Source organism: Acomys russatus, chromosome 24 (genome assembly GCF_903995435.1).
Source record: "Acomys russatus chromosome 24, mAcoRus1.1, whole genome shotgun sequence".
Lineage (NCBI taxonomy): Eukaryota > Metazoa > Chordata > Mammalia > Rodentia > Muridae > Acomys > Acomys russatus.
Window position 1 is genome coordinate 2074032 of NC_067160.1, and position 11075 is coordinate 2085106.

The window sequence follows — 11075 nt, forward strand, 5'->3', positions numbered from 1 at the left end:
TTAGACCCAAGGATAAGGACATCAAGAAAGTTTGTATATGGAAGACAGCTTGTAGGTACTGAGATTAGCAAACAGCTTTAACATATGCACACAAATCAGATACTTAGATAATAGGTAAAATGGTAGATAGATATGTAGATATATAGATGATATAACAGATGGATAGATAGAAGACAGATAGATTAACAGATATAGATAGATGATGGATAGATAGATAGATAGATAGATAGATAGATAGATAGATAGATAGATGGATGGATAGATGGGTAGATAGATAGATAGATGGATGGATGGATAGATAGATAGATGGATAGATAGATAGATAGATAGATAGATAGATAGATAGATAGATAGATAGATAGATGGATGGATAGATAGATAGATGGATAGATAGATAGATAGATAGATAGATGGATAGATAGATGGATAGATAGATAGATGGATAGATAGATGGATGGATAGATAGATGGATAGATAGATAGATAGATAGATGGATGGATGGATAGATGGATGGATAGATAGATGGATAGATGGATAGATAGATAGATAGATAGATGGATAGATAGATAGATAGATAGATAGATAGATAGATAGATGGATAGATAGATGAGAGAGAGATGAAAATTATATAGGCAGATAGATGACAATATCGCCAAACTTGAAAGAAAAAACAGTAATTCTAATATTACTATTACTATTATTATTAAACTAAATCAAACACCTGGTGACTTATCAAATTTTTAAGTAACTGAAGTCTACGCATCTGACATAGATGTGCACATCTGGAAAACAAACCAACATTGTAGAAGGAAACAAACACAACCTGTATACCAGAGGTTGTCTACTGAGTCATTTTTCTTCCAGGGGATATTTGAACAAGGTCTAGAAACATTTTTTATTCTCAGTATAGAGGGGAATGGGAATAATTTCAAAATTCCTGTAAATGCACAAGAGTAGCCAGTCATAACAAATGATTACCTAGCCATATAACCCAGTACTTCTGAGACTGAGAAGCCATCACATGCTCTCATTTGCCCACATAGGCAACTAGTGGTCACTTATAACATAGCTGTGGAACATGGCCACTGAGTGAATTTTTTGTCAAGTGGGACTACCCATCCTGGCTCTCTCTTTCTCATTGGAGTTCAGTCTTTCTACCCTGTACCCATCACTATACCCTTCTTGTGCTGCATTCCAAAAGATAGTAACACCAGCCTAAATAGATGGCCTGAATGTTTGACACACACAAAAAGATTAATTTCTGAATTTAAGTCATATGCCTTAACATCATGTCTTTGTAGTGAAAAGTACTCCCTTACCTTATGCAGGATGAGTATAGGGCCTAAGTTCACTCTAGGATGCCTATATCAAAACTCCTCAACACTTTCTTGGTGCCCTTTCCCTTGAAATGCCAGCTGAGCCCCTCAGGGACAAACAAGTCAACCTCAAATTGTTACAGAAAAACATAGCTATATATTTGTCAGAGACAACTAGAAAAATTTTATTCAAACTAACGCAAATCAAAGAGAAACCTGAATACCAGTTGAGCTTTAACTCAGCTGGAACAAATGGTGAGAGGAAGACTTTTCAAATACTAAAGATACATATTAAAAGGTTTTGACTGGGAGGTAGAAACGAGTGTGATAAAACTCGACCATCTCTGTATGCAGACTGGTGTTTATTAGTTCTGGGCTCTGGTTCCTCTAGGAAAAAGGTGCCTTCTTCTTCTTTATAATGTTTCAAAAGGAAGGCCCTCTGGCCTTTGAGTTATAGCACATAAATTTTAAAGGAAGAAAAATTAATTTGCATTTATATGTAGTCTAAATTAATTCTCTAAGAAAAATGAAGCCATATTTTTCTTGTCAGGTTGGATGGGCCAAAATAAATTGTTTTGGCATAGTTTGGTTTTCACAAGTAGAAACTTTAAGGAGGCTAGGATGTTGTGGCTTTGGACTGTTTCAGTGCATATGGGTGAAATCATTTCTGATGATAATTAGCAATCCTAGATTGTCAAGCCTGAGATCTAGTTGAGGACAAAGTTTGGCCAGGATAAAGGTCTTTGCTCAAAGTCTAAATGTCTACCTGAAATTGTTTTGCACTCTTGGAAGCCTTGCTGGTGCTGTGAGAAAAAAAATCAAGTGTGTTCAGGAACTGGGTATACTTGTGTCATTCTTCTCATAGCAATGTGTCCCAACATAACACACGCTGAAGACTCAGAGGGCCCAAAAGACTTCAATACCTAGGGAACATTGAAAGCTTACAACCAAAGATTGTGGGAAGTGTCTATTAAAATGACTGGTACCTTCAATATTTCATTTACTACTTCAGGAAACTTGAACCTGGAACTGTTGGCTAAATTCCTTCCCTAGCCTCTGGGGTATAAGAGCTCAGGGTGTTGTTCCGGATGTGTGCCTTGCGTCCTTTCTCAAAGCCATCACTGTGAGGAGGGCACACAGAAGAAACAAACACTCACGGGCTTGCACTAGAGTCCACATTGCTCATTTGTCTTATTTTTTATCTTTTTCAGTTGCACTTCCTCTCCTTATGCCTGTCTACTTCAACTTCCAATCCATGCAAGTGATGTACCTTCGAAAGTACTGGACAGTGAGTCACACGTTCCCTTTTCTAAGCCTAGACCAATAGAAAATGGGTTGAAAGCGCTTGGTGCCTTTCAGGGGTAGCTCTGTTCAGTAACCAGAGAGCATCATACTGAGACGACAGTGCCCAGAGAGCATCATACTGAGACAGTGCCCAGAGAGCAGGACATAAAACCGTGTTCAAGGTGGCTCACTGAAACGCTTATCTCTGCAGGACATTGCTTGGGTCAGCAGCTTTTACATCCGATATTTCATCACATTTGGCCCTTTCTATGGAATTTTTGGGACGGTGTTGCTCATATATTTGGTCAAGTAAGAATATTCTCTTATATTTCTATAACCTCTGTTCCTAGATTTATTTGTTATTGGCAAAAAATCGGGTGACAATGTGGCCCGCCCCCATGAGAAGTTTGAAAGCAAGCTGGAAGGCAACAGTTGAAGTGACTGAGTAACACAGGTGTCGTCTAGGAAGAATTCGTCTAAGTTGAATTTCCCTCACTTTCCTAGGTTCCCAACTAAGCCCTATCAGCTGTTCTCTATGGCCATCACAACTCCAGCTGCTTTGACGTCATAAACTCTGCCAGGAATCATGATAGGACAAGAGGAGTTTTAAGCTGTCATGACTAGAAATTTTTCCCCAAACCAAATTGGCTCCAAACCACTATTTTAAGTAAATAGCCCTTTCCAAACTTCTAATTTGTTTCTTTCCCAATGAGTTGCCTTGCTATACCAAACCCCTATTATTCCTAAGGATAATTAGAGCAACTGTGCATCTGACTGTCAGTTAAGGGATTGACAGTTATCATTGTGTCAGTGTAATCCCCACACACCCTGTGATGTAGATAGTATCTCCTTTCTTTCTACTCAAGGAATGAAGCTTTGAGAGATTAAATCACTTGCCTAAGGTGACAGAACAAGTCAGGGCCAAGACTGGTGCCAAGACAGAACTTGACCCCAGCTCTATCTGATGATAAACTGTCAATTACTTTACTAACGCCCTTAGAGAAGCTGTTAATTTTTTTTCTTGTGCCGGGAATTGAACTGGGATTCATGCATACCAGGCAAGCACTTGGCCCCCCCAGTATCCTTTATCCTTACACCCAAACTAGAGTAGACTGTTTGCAGGCAGTACTCCTGTGAGTTAGGATGTGGGACAAAGCATATTGGCAGATGCTTGTGTGCTGACACTTGTTAGAGATGGCATTCAAAGACGAAATAGGCAGTTACTAGCACCTTGTAACTTCTTTCATTTCCTCTAGTGTTTGGCCGGCTCAACCAGAGGTCATGCAGGCTCTGTGATTGCAACTAAAACACACTTTTTATTCCTCCAAAGGCTTATTGAGAGCCCATGGATTGCCTATGTTACCCAGATGAGCCACATCCCCATGAAAATGAGCAGAGAGGAGAACCATGACTGGCTCAGCACTCAGGTGACGACAGCATTCCTGAGGGGCAATTCTTCCAGCCAGACTGGCTTACAACCTGCTTACCTCAGACACTAACAGTAACTCACCTGCATAAAACACTGTCCTGGGGGCAGGCACTGGGAGATGTTTTACATGTAACTACACAAGGTGGACACAATGATTATTCTCACTTTACAACGTAATAGAACTGACTTGTGAAAAGGTTTGGTAACTTATATATGGCCACACAACTATGTGGCAGGAGCAAGTTTTAAACCTTAGCAATTTGGTTGTAGTCCTGTATGCAAAGTAGAAGTCAGTCAGCTAAAATCCAGAGGCCAAATCTGAACACTGATTGTTTTTGTGTAGTAAGTTTTCCTGGGCCATGGTCACGTTTGTTTATTTATATATGTATTACCCATCGCCACTTTGATGCTTTATAAAACTTAATGTTGATGATAAAATTAAAAGGTTTACTATCAAAACTATAACACACTCCTTTATTAAGTACAAAGTGATCATGCCTGAAACCATATACACACAAACAATTTTTAAAAGCCCAGTGGGTTATATTTATATTCTTGTTCATACATAGACAAAATTATGTAAAAATAATAAAAGAAAAAGCTATAATTTTGAGAATAGGGTGGAACATGAAAGCAGTTGTAGGGAGGGTACTTAGGAGCACTGTAGGGAGGAAAGGGAAGGAGGAAATCGATATAATTCTATTTTAGTTTTTTGGTTTTTTTTTTTTGGTTTTTTTTTTTTTTTTGAGACAGTTTCTCAGTGTAGCCTTGGCTCCTGGGCTCGCTTTGTAGATTAGGCTGGCCTAAAATTCACAGTGATCTGCCTTCCTCTGCCTCCCTGAGTGATGGGATTACAGGCATACACAATTTTTTAAATGTATTTAAAAATAAAAAGTCTAGAGAAAAGATTTATTATCTGAAAATTTGTAGAAAATGTGTGCTGGCTTCCTATTGTTGTCATGCATATAACAAAGACTTCAAGTGAATCTAAGGCTCAAAATTATAGGATGAGGTGTACCTAGTAATCTATGGTGTCACCGCTTACAGTCTAGAAGGTTCTCAGGGGTTTGGCCTGAGAGCTGCTTCTGTGCGTCTCTACTGTTCACTTACATTTCTTTAGTCATTGGGTAGACTCACTTTCCACATACTTAGTGGATATACATTTCCCTTTATGTGAATTGTTCCCCAGCACCCTGACCTTTTATGTGAGTATTAATATGTTTTTTGATAATATCTTTTAAAGTAGGGCTTTTAAAACATTGCCTAAAATATATGTTATAAACATTTTTCTACCTGGTTCTTAACCCTGTTATTTTACAGTAGAAGGACATCATTAAATATTTTATGATTTCATTTCACTCAGAATCCCTCAAGTCCAAACCTAAGCATGCATTTTCCACAACAATTCTAAAAACCCATCTACATCAGTCAACCTTCTCCCTCACGACAGCACAGCCTCCTGTGTCTCAGGAATGATTGTGACATTTTCTCTTTCAATCCTAAATATTTCTTCATATATATCACTTTTTATATACTTCTTGCCAAAATATCTTAGCATGTTTTAAATGGTAAATGTCTTGAAGGCCGTGACTGTGTCTATTGTATATAATTCATAGTTACTAAAAAAGTAAAAATAATAAACATGTGTTTTTAATATATTTACATAAAATAATTAACATTTTCTTTTATGCTTAGGCTCCCTTGTAGCTAATGCAAGCTTTTTCTTTTCAGATTGTGGCCACCTGTAATATTGAACAGTCCTTTTTCAATGACTGGTTCACTGGACACCTGAACTTCCAAATTGAACACCAGTGAGTAATGCAAATGCTCTATTGTTGAGCAATGCCTGAGCCTTAACTGCACCCAATATAGTACAGCCTACATCATTCAGTTAAGAGTCCCGGTGAATTAAAAGGTTTAACCAGAGTTTCCTAAAGACTGCTGCTGATCAGTGCCAATGGTTGGGTTGAGAGAAAGAGAGAGCAAGTACATGTATCCATGCATGTTTGGTTTGTTAAGGAAGCCTAAGAAAAATTACAGCACTTGAGTAACCAAGTTTTGTTGAACATTTAAGTACAATTTAATGTAACTATCAAGTTAAGATCAACGTTATAAAATAATCAGTAATAAAATCTAGTCACTTCAGAAATTCCAAAGTGCATCTGAAGAAACTTTTCCAGCTCATCAGCTAAGTGAACATACAGTAAAGAAATGGAAAGTGAGAGCGCTTGGGTAACTGGCCTCCCCGTCACACGCACCAAGGTGCTTCTCCTGTGGAGCTACCTCTGGGAGTCAGAAAAAGAAAGAGCTCTTAGCTTTCGATCTTATTTTCTCATTCTTTATTCTCTATCGATCCCTGAACACCCTGGCAAAAGAAGAACCGTAATTGATATATTATTAGTGAATAATTAATGTATTCGTGTTAAGGATGATCACCCGGCTGGTAAGTGCCAGGCTTTCGATAAAAGCCTTCTTGCCGCAAATTCCGATGTGAGGTCTTCTAGCTAACTGCCACAACTAGTCCAGGGTGAATACTTAGCTATTCAACAGCAGGTTTTAGACGGGAAGAGCAGAAGAGGGGAAAAAATGGGGGAAACATGATCTCCTGCTCATCTAAGCAATTAAAAATGCTAGCTAATCCATGTTCTCATTGGACGTGACCAAAAGTACGCACGTTAAGTACAGCTAATATTTATTCTCTTAGCTTGTCCAAAAACTTCACAACCACATGATGTACAGATATGTTCAAAGATAAGGCTTGTACATGGTCAAGATTGGTCTGCATTTCTGGTTTGGCTTTATTTAGAAATGAAAGAAATAAAATTCCTTTCGGGTTTCTCTTTATATGTAAGTTTCACATCTTTTGTTTGTTTTCTTAGTCTCTTCCCCACAATGCCACGCCATAATTATCACAAAGTGGCCCCTCTGGTGAAGTCACTCTGTGCCAAGCATGGACTGCAGTATATAAATAAGCCCATCTTGAAGGCATTTGGAGATATTGTCAGGTAATGACATAATTTACCTTTACTCAAAGCTTTATCATTTTTTTTTCTTCCTAGCCCCAAACTGTTCAGAAACTTTTGAATCTTTTATCCAACAGCCATTTATTAAGAAACATCAGTTATCAACAATAATGATGAAACATAAACACTTAGCATTTGCCTACTAGACTCTAGGTATTTCTTAGTGTCCTAAATAGTTCAAACTCCTGAAATCATAGCTAAGCAGGATTTGTCTTTGAATTTGCCGTAGATCTCTGGACATGCTTTAGAATTTAATATGATAGGAAGAGCCATTAAATCTTCTAACCCACTGGAGAAATCCTTAATGTCTAGCGTGATGTATTGCATGAATCAGCCTGGGTTACCAGCCATGTGTAATGTATGCACACACACACATATAGTTTGATGCAGGACATGGTACTAAACAAATTTACAACCACTGGCCTGAGTTTAATACAATTTTTAAAAATATTCTCTTTTTTAAAAAATCAGGGAAATATTATGAAAGCCACAATGGCCACACCTAATCTCATCTGATTTCTTCAGTCTCTCCACATTCTCTGTCATGTAGACATCTGGTCTACCTTCAGCTGCCCAAAACTCCTTGTACCTAAGCATCTCATCTCTTTGACACCTTTTCATCTGCCTACAACTTTCCTCAAGACTACCACTTCTCCTTTTACTTTCTCAATTCCCAGTCACTCTTTAAAGCTCATGATAATTGTTTCCCTTATGTCAGTCTTCACTGGTCTCAAGATTTAAATAAAAAAAAAAAAGAAAAAGAAAGATTTAAATCTATCCTTATCCCAGTCCTAATCACAGCCTTAATTAAATGGCTTGCTGAGTTTACAATTATTTAATGTTCATCTTTCAAGTAAGACTGAGAATTTATGTGGACAGGATTCATATCTGTCTCTTTGATGTTACATTCCTGGATCCTAGAAATATATCTTCAACATTATAAAATAGGATAGGTAGGAAAATATGGTATGAGTTGATATTTAAGTACATGACAAAGAACAGAATAAAATTAAAATAAAACTCAGACCTTCTTCCTGAAAAAAAGACAAATTTGTCTGTTGAAAATATTCAGTAGTTCCTTCCCTGGTTCACAGACAGTGATATTTATCAAATATGACTAGAAACTATGTTGTCTTAAAATAAGCAATGCATCTGATAAATGTTTTGTGGGGATTTCCTTTGCACTGAGTTTCTCTTTCTGACAATTTTGTCTTCCCCAGGTCCTTGAAAAAGTCTGCTGCCCTCTGGATGGATGCTTACTATGAATGATGCAGAACTTTGCACCTATTGGTATCTCTGAAATGGGTGGTGGCTGTGCAAGAGCTCCTCTCTGATTAAGTGAGAATTAACAGGAAGCATTAGCATAAGTGACTGTGCCAGGAATGTGAAGGACACTTATTAGCCTTTCTCTGAAGATCTCTTCTGAAACTGAATGGAAGAAAAAACACAAGGTGACTTCGGTCAGAATACGAAAAGGGAAATGGTAGTTCACTGTTTCTACTTTTCCATTAGGGTTTTGGAGTTAGTTCCAGTAGACCTCAGTGAGATTGTTTCTAGGTGGGGCATAAGAAGATGTGCACAGAAGCAGAAGTGGGAAAAGTAAAGAATGTCTGATAAAGCCATTGGAAGTCAGTTCTTAGAAGAGAAGTTGTTTGTTTATTTAAGACATCCCTGCTGAAGTACAAATTTTTGCTTACTTCCTTTTGAATAGGTGAACTTCTTTAAACATTGATTATAATTAATATTAAAATATCTACAAGTTATGTCTTCAGTTTGACCTTTTGGCTGAAACATGTGTAATTAGTGTACTTCCCCAAATCCAACACCCTTAGCAACTGATGAAGAAGATCTGTTTAAAGGTGTTTCTGTTTGCCTGGCAAATAGTGTCCCTTGCGTATAATATTGGGTTTTCTACTCCTTACCCAGTAAAGCAAAAGTCTCCAAATATTCTTATTAGATCACCCAGATGAAGGAAAGAGCTCCATTTTTTTTTTAATAATGGGAACCATAGACTAATAGCAAGTCATTTTTTTTTTCAAGTTTAGCAGGTAATTAAGCCTATCTTAACAATTTTCTTTCTCATGAGTGAATTTCTCAGTTGGTTTCTATTTGTATTCTTTTTAAAAAATTGTTTGTAGTGATCTCTTAGGAACTGTGGATTACTAAAAAACACATACAAATAATGTATGGACAATCTCACTACCACACTAATTTCTTTAGTTAAACTACTTCATGAAGGGTACAAAAAAACCTGACCTTACTTGTAAGGAGAAAACGTGTATGAACAAAGTTTTCTTCTAGTGCTCTAAGCAAACCAGAGTTGTTGGTGTGTCTGTTGTTTGAAGTCTTCAGTAAACATTTGCTCATGCTCTCAAAGCTCTTAAAAATTCTCTACGGTTGTTTGCATCCTAATTGAATTTCTGGCAAATAACAGAACATTCAGTCACTCACTGTTCCTGAGGATTCACAAAACACACATACTAAAAACAAAAAAATAGTACCAAACTCTCTGGAGAAGAAATGTGGAATGGTCATCATGTCCAGTCGGAAAGCTGAACAGACGGTGAGACAGAGGCAGAGCTCTGTTGACTCAAGGATTCTTCTTAATGCTAGTAGAGTCATGGGTAATTTCTCATACACAGACTGAGACTTGAATGTAGGTGAGGTTGCAATGTTGTGGCTTTCTCTAGTGTTGCCTGGTACTGTTCCTAGAGGCTCTCAAGTTCTGCTTTTGCTTTGGGTCCTTGGAAATAGCAAAGAGTTTTGCTGTGTTAACCTAATTACCTCAAAGGAATTCCTAGCCAATATTAAAATATGGCTACCTTTGAGTTTCTACAGACAGTTCATTGCTATGAAATATTAAAAAATGTATTGGGGAAATGCAAATTTAAATAAATAAATAAATAAATATATCTAAACAGCTAGTCCTGGGCTTTCTTTCCTAAGAGATTTTTAGTTCCTATTCTACTCTGATATCTTTACTCTTTATTATTCTATTTGTATTCTTCATAATTCATCTTGCTAATTTGTGTTGTTCAAAGAATTTATGCACCTCTTATGAGTCAAACAGTTTGTTGGTATGTAATCTTTATAGAGGTCCACTATGTTCCATTGTATTTCTGTGCATTGCAAAAAGTTATACACTAAGCCATGTGCTTGCTGTCTGGCAATTTATAAGAGCAGTTAGAAAACGAATCAAGAAAATTATAAAAACAAAACTGAAGTTTGAGAGGGCATGTGGCAAAGATGCAGAGAAAGAAGGGCGATGAATGGCAGCTCAGCTGGACACAACGTGAGGTGACAGAACAGGTCAGACACTGTGACCCAGATAAAAGACCATGTGGGAGAAACACAGTGAAAACTTGAAAGCCAGCAGGATCAAGGGCCAGAGAGTTTCAAAGTGGAGGAGCTAATTATCTTTATAACAAATGCATTGGGAATCCACTAAAAAGTAGGGCTGGAATAAAACTCTCAAGGTCATTTTGGTTAAAGACTCAGGAGCTAGGAATAGTTAAGCCGTTTTCACTTATTTTACCCACATATCAGATCTTTGTACTACAAAGGGCAGAAGTAAAGTCACCTATAGAATCAGTCTCCCAATTTTTTTTAGCTTTTTTGTTTAAAACTTTAATTAGACATAAATCAAAGAGAATTTGGGCTAATTTGGCAATTTTATCACATATGACCATTTACTTAAAAGGCAATTTGGCACAATGTAAACAAAAAACCACAAGCATATGTAAATACTAAATATATACATCATCATATATAAAAGTAGATTTTAAAATACAAATATTTTGCATCATTTATCAATTTTAAGTCAAGCTGTTGGTCAAATAAAATTTCAATATCATGAAATTTTTTAAATCTAAAAAAGACAAGTGAGTAGGCACTGACAGCTTGGTTTTAATATGACTTGTCCTGGTCTGGTTGGAATTGGATCAGACAAGCATCTTGAAAACATTTTCTGAGATAAATCTTAAATTATAGCTATAACATTAGAAATAAAAACTATTGTCTGTC

At 37.0% G+C, this 11075-nt stretch overlaps 1 protein-coding gene across 1 annotated transcript in view; it reads left to right on the top strand.

Annotated features, from left to right (window-relative positions):
* Positions 1-8668, top strand: part of LOC127207342 (fatty acid desaturase 2-like protein FADS2B) — a 38956-nt gene extending 30288 nt beyond the window's left edge. Inside the window, exons 7-12 of the mRNA XM_051166740.1 lie at positions 2528-2604; positions 2812-2909; positions 3931-4027; positions 5761-5840; positions 6909-7034; positions 8273-8668. Coding sequence (XP_051022697.1) covers positions 2528-2604; positions 2812-2909; positions 3931-4027; positions 5761-5840; positions 6909-7034; positions 8273-8321 — 527 coding nt within the window. The 3' untranslated portion in view covers positions 8322-8668. The remainder of the gene's footprint in view (positions 1-2527; positions 2605-2811; positions 2910-3930; positions 4028-5760; positions 5841-6908; positions 7035-8272) is intronic.
* Positions 8669-11075: the final 2407 nt, after the last annotated feature.